At 43.1% G+C, this 12,123-nt stretch overlaps 1 protein-coding gene across 9 annotated transcripts in view; it reads left to right on the forward strand.

The window, feature by feature from the left end:
- The window catches only part of agrn (agrin), a 291,135-nt gene that overhangs the window by 215,058 nt on the left and 63,954 nt on the right, over positions 1-12,123 (forward strand). For all 9 annotated transcript variants that reach the window (XM_061058541.1, XM_061058543.1, XM_061058542.1 and 6 more), the window contains 4 exons: positions 376-573; positions 1,084-1,284; positions 9,010-9,152; positions 9,512-9,617. In XM_061058541.1, coding sequence (XP_060914524.1) covers positions 376-573; positions 1,084-1,284; positions 9,010-9,152; positions 9,512-9,617 — 648 coding nt within the window. The remainder of the gene's footprint in view (positions 1-375; positions 574-1,083; positions 1,285-9,009; positions 9,153-9,511; positions 9,618-12,123) is intronic.

Below are 12,123 nucleotides of genomic sequence, written 5' to 3' on the forward strand. Positions count from 1 at the left end.
AACTGTGAAATAAACCCATCCAGTCCTTTGTTTGTGGTCTGCATTAGTCTTACAACACAGAGGAAAATGCTCCATTTCAAATGTGGCTCGTTGCATTTAAAGAGACACACACACCAAAACGGAGCGTTCTGAGAGAGCTGGTTTATACAGGGTCACAAACCTCCTCTGGTGCTTGATTCATGTTATATTTTGACCAAAGCACAGCACAGATGTTTCATTTAGACCACAAGGGGTGTTTTAAAAGGGGGGATAATGTCATTTAATATATTTTTTGTTATTTCTGCCTTACCAAGTTGTAAAACACCTTAAATCCACACATACAAACACACATTAATGTAAGCACTAAGCCTTTTCACCCCTCCTATCTCCATCTAGATGAAGCTTGTGCCAACTGCTCATTCGGTGCAATCTGCGATGCCCAGAGCGGGATGTGTGTGTGTCCATCGGAGTGTGTGAACTCCCACCAGCCTGTGTGCGGCAGCGATGGCATCACCTACCAGAGCGAGTGCGACCTGCACGTTCAGGCCTGCAATGAACAGACGGACATCCGAGTGGTCAGCCAGGGAGAGTGCAGTAAGTTCTGCAGTCGTACAGTTATACTATATTTCTGTCTAATCCTACCAGCGTGTCGTTTTCCCCAACATCAAACTCGGAGTATAAATGATTTCTGGCATATGCACGAGTCCTAGTGTGATCAAAGAAAGAAAGAAAAAGAAAAATGCATGATCTGTGAAGTTCTTTTCTTCCCTAGCTATAAATTAAATGTGGATAAAAAAGAATACAAGTAGACTCCACATCACACAGCTGCAGGCAGGCGGCTCATATTCTAACTACCTCTTTGAAATGCAAGATACTCAGATGTGGAATTACTGAGGGAGTAAGTTTGTGTCAGTTTTTAGAGGGGGATATTTTAACAAGAAGAACCAAACGGGTCAGATATGGCTTGTATAAAAATGATGTCAAAGATGCATTTTAAGGATTGTTGTGAGTAAAACACAGCAAAGCAACAGCATGAATATTTTAGTTTTCTGTATTGACCAATCCTGTTTTTTGACTGGTCCCTCTGTTCTGTGTGTAATCCAGAGACATGCGGCAACACAGTTTGTGCCTGGGGAGCCCGGTGTGTCCAGAATAAGTGTGAGTGCCCACTGTGCCCAGGCGAGGCCTTCTCAGCGGTGTGCGGAAGCGATGGCACCACCTACAACAGCGAGTGCGAGCTCCGTCTGTCGTCCTGCATGCAGAAGAGGAGGATTGATGTGGCCAAGCCCGGCAGCTGTGATGAAGGTAGGAAATGGACTTTGAAATGGTGTAATTATGTTAACCAATCGGCCATTGAAATGGTGTAATTATCTTTATCAACTGACCTGTGGCACAGAATCCAGTCATCTGTGGACTTTTATAATGGTTGCATATGCCACCAGCCGCATGCCAACAGGCGAGTGTAGCAAGACATGAAGTCAAAGTCATACAACAGAACCTTTTACATGAGCAGGAATTAAGTCTGGGTGATTAAGTTCAGGTCAGCTGTGAGGTTTAGAAGCAATATTTTCATGCTCTGGCGGTCTTGTTTGTCCATCTATTACACTTCATTTCTTCCCAGCTGCCAGGTTCTTAATTTACCTTAAAGTTTTATAGACCGAGGCTCATGCCCTTTTATTCTAATTCATCCTGTTTTATTATTTATTACCACATTTTAGTAAAAGAAAAACCTCAGTGTTTTCTCATGTTCTCTCTTCTGATGCTCTGCTGTTTGTTTTATACACTGTAAGCACAAAGCATTACAGCGACCTATCAGGCATTAAACTAATCATCTTCTTAGCAAACTTTATTGGAAAATATACGGTGGAAATATATAAGACTGACTCCTTAAAGTCTACAATGAAAATATAATCAGTTAAGAAAAATCAGTACATTGTATCAGTGAAATTTCTGCAATTCTGCTTTTAGCTTTTTGTCAACAAATGGTGTCTGCCCCCCAGTGTTCATTGATGAGGCTTTTGGGGCTGCTAGCTGAGCTGCTGCCGATTAGCTCAAAGTCCAACTTTATTACCTACTCTGAAAAAATAATAACCTGAAAATGGTGGTAACATAACTGGAAATATACTGTATGTATCACATTTTGACAGTCAGCACATAAACAAGCTCTGAAAGGTGAAACCTGAGAGTCATGTAGGATGATAGCGGAGATCGGAACTAAGATTATAAATGATCACTCCAACGCAGCCCTACAGTAAGTTTTACAAGCAGTTACCTATCACTTAATAATAAAACAGTGTAAATGATTGAAGACTCTAATTGAGCAACAACAGTATAGTTGATGAAAAGTTAAACCTTGATATGTGGTCGTTTTTCTCTTTCTTAAATAAGAGCTATAAGAGCACCATCACATGGCTGTTTGTGTCTTATATGAGAATCAGCGGTAAACACTTACTCAAGCCCTTCTGTCCAATTATGCTCTTAAGTGTGACCGATGGCAGCTAATGTGACGATCTCTGATTTGTACGCCTGTAGCTCCTTGGTTCCTCCGCATCATGAATAAATGAGAACTAATTCACCGTGCAAATCATATCTTGATCAGCGCTGACAGACCGAGGCAGAATATTTCAGTCCCTCGCTCGGCCCGTCTTTTGGGGGGGGGTGGGGGGGGGAGCGAAATGCCAACCTCTGCTTGTCATGCATCAGGGTTGTCTGCCATCCCCCCCTCCCCCCCCCCTCCCCCCTGTGGGTGCTGGGTCATCACAGGGATCATAGTCATCCTCTGACAAGGTGTGAAGGGGAGCAGATTACACCTGCCAGCAGGAGGGATGGCTGGAGAGAAGAAGAGAGGGGGGAGATGGAGGACAGAAAACACAGATATGAGAGGAATCCTCTTCCATTTTGATTGCTAGCCAGAGGTGTTCCTTTCTTTTCTATTTTCTCCGTAATCTCTCGTCCCCTCTACCATTGTCTACAGTTCTGGCCCTGGGCATGTTGGGAGAATCGTGCCACTGAAGCTTCTTTTGCTCGATTTAACATTGTTTCATTGACTGAGACGAGTGACCCTTTTTGTATGTAGAGCATGAAGAAATGTGAGTCTGTATGCACATGATGCAGACAGACGCGCTCTGTGCTCAGTCTGTTGGGTGTCTGGTATATATACAGTAGATATAGATGAAAATGCTCTCCTCTACTTCCCCAAGGGCACTGCTTCACTTGTGATGTCTGATGGCTTACTTTTTCTATTTTATTCTCCCCTCACACTGTCTCTGAACATCCTCCCCTTTTTTTTTTCATCACTTGCTCATTTCGATTCAGAGAAACCATCAGGCTTACACAATAGAATCTTCTTTTTTGCACTCCCCTGCCGTTCCTCGCCATCCCACCCACTCACGTCTCTATCCATTTTGCACTGTTCTCTGTCAAAATTGTGCCTCTTGACAAAAGGGGCACCGATGTTTTCGCAGATAGGGGTGGAGATGGGATCGTCTGCAATCGATGGATTTCACCCCAGGGGTGACAACACGCCTGGTCATATTCTGAAGGCTCCGTCCTCGGTCGTTTCAGCCCCCTCGAATCTGACCCAGACCCTCCACAGGAAGTCTGCTGTGATTGTAAAACGATCAAAACCAAGTTGCTGTTTTTTTCCCCTTGAAATATCTGTGGTTGGCTGAGGGGTATTTCTTTTATGCGACATATAGCAGGAAGTATTTGTTGTTGATATATTCAATTTTTGGCAAAATTGGGAGTATATATTGTGACACATGGCACTCTGTCAGAAAATATAAGAGCAAAGACTGTATTTTTCTGTAGACAGCAGCAGAGCTCTACATCAGTGTAGTGAACAACCCCCCTCTCCATACTTCAAATCTAAGATAAGCCCAGAGAGGAAGTGAACATGTGATTTATTCGCTTACGTAGACCTGACTTAAAAACCATCCTCATTAGTCTTGCTGGGGGGGAGGGGGGCACAGAGCATAAAAATGGAAGTTGTTTTCTTCCGCCTTTTGTTTAACAGTAATGAAAAATGACAGTGTTCCCACTGTTAGCCATACAGGGAAATTTATCACCTGTTTAATTTCACACTCCGGTAGGCCTGGCCTCAGCTCCTTTTCCCGACACTGACAAAGTAGCGACTGAGAGCAGTGCATCACCTACGGGTGCCCGGGCCCCTTTTTTTTTTTTTTTTTAATTGAATAGACATTTAATAAACAAGATTATGAGCGCAGGATCACACCGTGATGCTCCATGCACACCCTGCTCCTCACATCGATCGGATCATAAAAGAGAGGGCATGATGAGAGAGAAAGAGCAAAGCAGGGGTCTGTTTGGGAAAAGAGCTCATTCAGTGAGATCAGCAGATTTTTTTTTTTTTCCCTTCATGCTCCATCCATCACCGGTGCGGTAACCTTCTGTTGAGGCACCAAAGCTTCTTTTTCTCCTTCTTCCATCTTCATCCCTCCTCCCCTCCGGGCGTGACGCTCTATCCCTCTCTATCTAACCCGACTTTATTTGGACTAACACGCTGTCACTAATGTCAAGTGGTGCGACTGATAGATGGAGCGAAAACAAATGCAAATCATGCCCCGCTTCATCCTTTGGCAAAGGCCATTGTCATTTTCGATCTTCGCTCTTGACACACGCCACAATCAGAGAGGATTTGCTTGGAGTGATAGATGTTTCAGTTGACATCCGCGCAGGTGAATATCGGCCAATCCGCTGTTGACGTGATATCTTGACTGTCTAGTTGACCGAACATCTACATCCCTGTCCATCACACACATTTTCTGCTCCCTCCTCCACCGATCCCCCCGCTTCCTCTTCCCCTCTCTCCTATACATTCATGACAGCGGCATGCTCTCCATCACTTTTAGTATTATTTCCTCTGTCAAATGTTTCTTCCCTCTCGCTCTTTCCTGGACATTATTCTTATGCTACTCATTTCCTTTTTCTTCTTCTCTCTCCCGCTGAATTCTGTCTTCTTAATGGAGCTCCGTTGGCTAAATAGACTCCAGCTTATGACATGATTGAGTAAAAAAGGGAATAGATGGGCAGTGCAGAGAGAATAGCTGATGCAGCCATCTTAGCTGGGGATGTATTAATTGAAAGGTTCACAGGCAGCGCGGGTGGCGGGCGCATCAAAGAGCAACAGCTAATTAGGACCCCCCTTCGCCCTTCACTTTTATTTATTCCATTCTAATGTCTTACCTCTTTTATTTATTTATCTCGTCTCTGTGTGAGGGCCTGAGCAGAATATAAATGTGCTACTCCTGCATATTCCTTTTCATGTGTCTCTCTCAGCTGGCGTACAGTATACAGATACAGGTGGCCAACAGCCAGAGCTGCAGCTCTTTTTATTCAATCTCTTTCTCATCTTATACCATCAGCTTTCTTGACTTTGACTTTATATAAGAAGTGGGCATAGCATCTTAGTATCAGAAATTGAAACCAATGCAAAAGGGCCTTAAAACTGCATTATTACTGATGACCAGCAGGCGGCCAAAATAAATGTAATTGCAAGGCACACTTAAATAAATGTGAGTGTGGCAGCCTGTGATTGACGAGTCCCTACCATGACATCTAGTCATGTGATATAAAGGTGTGTACCCACTGAAAGCAAACAGATGCAGTTAACAGTTTGCCCCCATTCATTGTGTACTGCAACGGTTTTGCTGCTCAAAGCATGCTGGGATACCGTATCGCACCTTTTCTCTCCCAGTATTTCAAAACTATCCAAACAAAGAAATCTACGATAAAGTGTTTAGAAAAGAAAGCTTTAGCGTAAGTTCACACAGGAAGGATGAATACACTTTGCATTCAAGGTCGTCGATCATTGCTCACTCGTCCCTTTCATTGCATAATAACTCACACTTCCTGCTGTCATCGTCCGAGGATGTTATTGGGAAATCGGCTGGTCTCATTCATCCAATAGCGTGATGTCTTACCCTTCCTCGTTAGCGTTTCATCTTTCTGCTCTATTTTTAAACTGGATTCTCTCATGCCGTTAGTTCCTTCCTGCTGCTGTTACACACGCCCTTCCACCTCCCCATCACCGCCCAGTCTTCACAGAATCATCAGCCATCTGGTCTCAGCAAGTCATCAGCCACCACCACCAGTGTCTGGACTCCACGTGGGGATTTATCCTGCTGCCGCTGAGTGCAGTCATCAGTCGATTAGAAAATCTCCGTGCAGAGCCCCATATCTTCTGTCAAGACATATCATCATATAATTATATAAGATGTTCAATACTGAATATTCTCTTCATTCACTTGTCTCTCCTGAGTGAAATAATGCTTGTGAGAGCTCGTTTCTTTGAAAAGACTCTACTCCTAAATTCAAGTGACCAGCGGAGTAGGGCGGTGCAACCCCATGTGGATTGGACGCTTCCAGTGGGCACACTCAGTGACAATGCTAATCCAACCTGTCATCCAGATACGCTCTCTTCTAGCTCATAAAGAACACATGGCGTTGGCAACTATCCCAATCTTCTAAGCTCAGAAAAAGACCAATGGGTGATGTCATGATGACTTTGTCCACTTCTTTTTTACAGTCTTAAGGTAACATCTGAAGTGAACCTGTCTTTACCTGCCGTTCTTTCATTGGCCGCAGGAAGTCATTAGCCTGTGCATTAGCTCCCGTAACAAAATGTCGTGTTTAACTTGGCTTGTGGTTCACGATCGATAAATAGCGGCACTAGCTAATCCAAGAGAAAAAGGATTAGGCTTTGAGGTTCTGCCCGTTTTAAAATGAAGACAGAGTGAGTCCCTAACAAGTCCTGATGCTTTGTGGTGGGGGGGGGGGGGGGGGGGGGGGGGGTTGTGGCATCTGAAAGTCTACACAAAGCTCCAGCTCCTCTGCTAATGAAGTGAAGGCCGCTCCACTGTATCGACCACTCAAAGCTGTCACAGCCCATTGCTTATGACCCATATCAAAGAACAGCCAGGGCTTCATCTGCGCTGCCCCTCCCCTGCACTGTGACCTGCTCCATAATCTACTTTCGAGGATGGGTTATGCTAAGTGGCACCTCCATCACAGCGACATTGATTTCACCATTAGAGGAAGGAACATCAATACGGAGAGTTGAATGAGCCCTGAAAGTAGACGGGCGGAGGAAAGAAACATCCTGATTACCTGATGTTTTTTCAGACTTGGGGCTGTGCTGGGAGCTTTTAGTTGGACTGCATTCCAGTTTTTGAATAACAAATTTGTTTCAAATGAACTTTCTGCCAGCCCCCCAGGGTGCCTCTCTCTCTCTCTCTCTCTCTCTCTCTCTCTCTCTCTCTCTCTCTCTCTCTCTCTCTCTCTCTGTCTGACATTCTCTCCATCTTACGTGCTGACTGCTTTCGTTCCCTGCCTTCACAAACATTCACCTAATCTCCCTCAGGAGTTCCACTGTAGGTGAAATTTGCTACTTCAAAAGCGGGATCCTCCCCCTTTTCTGTGCCTGCACTCTGCACCAGCCTTCCATTTGTTTTTCATAAGTGAAACTGCGAAAAGTCTCCCTGGAAATGCTTTCGTTTTCTTTTCTTTCTTTTTTTACCCCTTCAGGTAGTGTTTTAAAAGTTTGGCTTCCTTACTTCCTTGTACTGAAGTTTGCACAAGTTTAAAAAAAAAAAGAAAATATTAACAGAAAAATCAAAATAATCCATACAGCACTTTTGAACTCTTAGTATGCGTTGATGTTGGCGCCCCCTGTGGACACAGCAGTACCTATGTTTTACTTTGCGGATCTCATCCAGTAAATGCTGTAGTGTTTCCTCTTGTCTTTGAACAGCCAATCATCTCACTCACTATGAAACCGTGTAAAATGTATAAAGGAAAAGTGTAATAGATTAACTGTTTGTTACTACTTTACTTGCTTTATATGTTTAATTCTAAGTATACACCAAGTCTAATTTCTTGTAAAAGTACTCTCACTTTACAAAGGACCCAAATTCTGATTCATATCCTGACTCTGATTTTTGGTGCAGTTTTGTAATGAATGTAACAAAATGCTTCACAATCACAGCAAAATGAGAAAGGCGAGTGATGAAATGATCAGGTTTAATAGGAAAAACAGATACCTACACCAGTTAGACAAAAATAAAGTATAGAATAATGACTTTATTCAAAGCAATGATTCAATTTGAAAAGATTAAAACTGAAGTAAAATCTAAACTTCAAAGGGGATCACTGTCTCAGGCAACATTATTTCCTTACTGTTCCAGAGACTCGAGACCAGAAACTAAATGCAGCTCTCTTGAAATACCAACCAGTATGTGCACAGAGCTAAGAGATCAGAGGTGCTGCAGGGAGACTGGCCATACAAACCGTAAAAGTAATCAGTAATTTCTTAAACGCTGGGAGCCTGTAAAGAAGCTCAAACCGGTCTTATGTGGTCCTTAAGATGAGTTCTTAAGAGTCAGTTTATAAGCTATCAACAGTCCTCCTAGACAGAGACTAAGGGACTGACTTTGGCCTTGTTTCTTTTTTTTTCCAGGAACATAAGGTCAGCTGGAGCCGCTCTCCTCCTCCTCCTATCTAGTGAAGAGCACTTTTTAGAGCAAACAAAAGGCCTTCCAGGGTCACAAAGTTTGCTGGAACAACTTTGTTTAAAGTCTCCGGCGATAATTAGATTTTTACAGAACACTTTGCAATTAGTCGTATTCTTATATCAGGAAGCAGGCACCCATAAACCACCAACTCTCTCTGCACACTCGGAGGCCAGAGTTAATAATTCCCTCCCTTTTTTGTCTCTGATTTTAATTGAAATGAAAAGGATGCCTCGCTGGTTGTTCAGAGATGCTGCGTCTAATTTATTTAGTCGATCTCTCGCCCTCTTCACAGTCGGTCATTATCTTGTTCTACCAGAAGCCTTTGGTTCGTGAGGGAGATGTGCATTTCTCTAACTTTGTGACGTCCTCAGTGAAAACATTTGGGATTGAAAGTAGGACGCTGCTTCTCCCTGAGTCGCAGGTAAAGAGGCATCTCCTGTGTGTGTGTTTGTATGTTTTATTAATGATGTTGTGTATATATGGTGTGTTTAAAATGCAGACTGCGGCTCAGGGGGGTCAGGCTCGGGCTTGGAGAGCTGCGAACAGGACCGCTGTCGCACGTTTGGAGGCTCGTGGGACGAGGACGCCGAGGACGATCGATGCGTCTGTGACTTCAGCTGCCGGACTGTGCTGCCCAACTTGGTACGGCTGCCTTCAAAACAACGCAGCAATAACACAAACGATGCCCTTTTCTTCTGTCAAGACAAAGCACACAAGCACCAGATTCATACTTCTGTTGACATGTTTTTCCCCTTAAAAAGAGGAACTTCACAGTAACTCAGGGATGAATCAGTTCAGAGGTTTATTAAAAAGAACTTCTCGTTATTTTAGAAGTCGCCTCCTAGTCGTAAAGTTTTGACTTTTCTTGAGTATCAAAATAAAACGGTTGCTTAGATATCATGTGACTACATCAGTATCATTTTAATAAAGTGGGTGAAACTGAAAAAAGAGCAGAGAAATCAAACGTTGTGTAACTGAATAATCTGTGTTCCTTTTTTTAGGTTTGTGCCTCAGACGGAAAAACCTACGACAATGAGTGTGAGCTGAAGAAGGCCAGATGTGAGAAACAAGAGCACGTGTTGATCCTGAATCAGGGACCCTGTGCAGGTCGGTACATTACACCACTCACAGTCAATGTCATTAAAGTGTGCAGAAGCACCCTCACCAAGTCTCATGATCATTGACATCCCATCTCTCCTCTCATTTCATCCATCGATGTGCTCGTAATAGTCCGCAGTTGGAATATAATTCTGCTGTCTCTCTGCTCTGAAACCACTCTAACTGTAAGCAAATGAAATGAAGAGGGATCAATATGATGTGTATCTTTGTGTAATTTGCTCAGGGATGGTTGACTCAACCCCACTTGCAGCTTTTTTTAGCAATCCTCCCGTTCTTATTTTGAAACTGTCCGGTCCTCTGAGGCCCGGCTGGTGTGTAGAGTTTAAGAATCGTTCTCATTGGCTCATGCATGAAGTGAGCTGACAGCAATAATGATTCATTTTCTCTGCCCGGACATTCTTACAATTCAAACCATTAAACTTGTCCTCACAAGCTTGCTCCTTAACCCCCTCGGGATAGTGCTTTAGCCCACTCACTTGCATAAAAAAAAGACCCTCTCTTCGCATGTCAATGAACGGCATTTTATCAGTCAAAATATTCGTCCTGATCAGCCGTTAAGTAGCAAAGGTTAGCCGTCTTCCTCTCCATGGCTATGAAAGGTTTTTGCTCCGATGCTAAAACATGCCAAGGGGAGCAAGGCAAAAGGCACTTAAGGGATTTCATGTGATCATTCCAGCCTGTTTGATTCCCCCTGGGCCTGAAAAAAAAAAAAAAAAAAAAGAGAGAAAGGAGAGAGTTGAGCAGAGAGTGCGAAAGAGGGAGCCGTCAGTGTTTTCACACATCCCTGCAGATTCTTCTCCCCTTCCTAAGTCGGCCTCCTTGGGCACTGACTGTCACGCTTCCCCTCCATCCATGGTTAATCAATCCTTCTTTTTTTTCTCTATGGCTATACCACAGCTCTGAAGTCTCCCTCTCTTGTCGGCAAATGGAAAAACTCAGATCTTGGGGAATTTCACTGCCCTCCACATTTAACTATGTAAAAGGAGAAACTTCATTTGACCTCAACTCCTCAACTTTAAAAGAACATGCGAGCTCTCTGGAGCTGAGCATGAAAGCAACCTTGTTTTTTTTGTTTTTTTTTAAAGGTTCTGATCATGGACTATGTATAGGAAGTGGTCAAAGCACCTCAGTGTTGTAACTGAAGCCAGTCTGGAATGTCTGAAACCTGGATTTTTTTCCTAAGGTCCAGCATCACAGGTTGCCCGTTTCAAGTGTTCTCCTCCAAAGCATGATGTGGATTTTGTCCATCTTGGTCCAGTTCAGTGTCAAATAGACACCAAAGCAAAGAAGGCTTCAAGGCGTGCGACTGTGTGACTGGAAAGTCTTTATACCAGAGCTGCAGTGATTGATCCTTGATTGTTTAAGCAAAAGTATCACACATTTTTGTTTGGTTTTCTGAAATATAAGGACCTAATGCATTTTGTCATTTTGCAAATGAGAAGTCTGAGGTTCAGAGTAACTGCTGGTTTGACGAATGAGCTTTGAAGATGTCACCTTGGGCTCTGAAGAATAGATGTTTTTTCAGATGATAATTGGGGCTTTATTTGAGAGGACAGCAGATAGAGTCAGAAACAGTGATGAGAGAGTGGAGAATAACGTGTCATCAGTGCCGTCAGTCTTCAAAGATTACAGCCTCTCTACACTGTTCACCAAACACGACCGCTAAAGCTATCAGGAGCTTCCATTTCTTCTCCACTTTATGACATTTTTTATGATTATTTCGATAAGTTAACAAAATGAACAATAAGTACTTAACATACAAAATGAATAAGACACAAACAAATCCCATTCCCTTCCCCCCTTCTATCCTCTTATACAAGCCAGAATGTTAATGCTGCCTTAATTAATTTAATGACATATTTATAGAATAGATGACAAATCAGTTATTTGTCAAATCAATCAGCAGATGAATGCAAAAGTAAAATAATAATTAGTTGTAGCCCTGTCATTGCAAACTATCAACTAAGATGGCAGAGTTGTTGTTCAGGGACTCAGAACACTATGGCTCCCAAAGACAAACTTATTTATTTGCTACATGCATTCAAAAACACAATGTTTTGAGCCCGCTGCTGCAGCACCTGATGCAGAGCCTGCATTGTGTTCTTTGAAGCATGTAGCAGATAAGTATATCTTTGGGAGCCATAGTGTTGTGGTTCTTTGAGCATCATATGTAGTGGTTTTGCATGTGTTTGCTGACTTTTTCCATAGTTAGTGTTCAACCTCATTTTAAATATTGTCGCTTCAGACTCCATGTACACAAGATGTCAAAGGCCAACGTGCCAAACTCAAGGCTTCAAAACTGAAGCCACAAACCAATGAGTGACTTCTTGTTGGCTCCATGCATTCTTTATTTACAGGCGAAGCATGTTGCATCTTTTTTATGCAATGTCAAAAATGTCATGTTCTGCATATACATATGTCAAGTTCACCTCCTGTAGCATTTCAATCCTCCCGTTATAGCTGCCTGTGAACTCAAGTGTCCGGCTCAGGGATT

Source organism: Labrus mixtus, chromosome 15 (genome assembly GCF_963584025.1).
Source record: "Labrus mixtus chromosome 15, fLabMix1.1, whole genome shotgun sequence".
NCBI classification, from domain to species: Eukaryota; Metazoa; Chordata; class Actinopteri; order Labriformes; family Labridae; genus Labrus; species Labrus mixtus.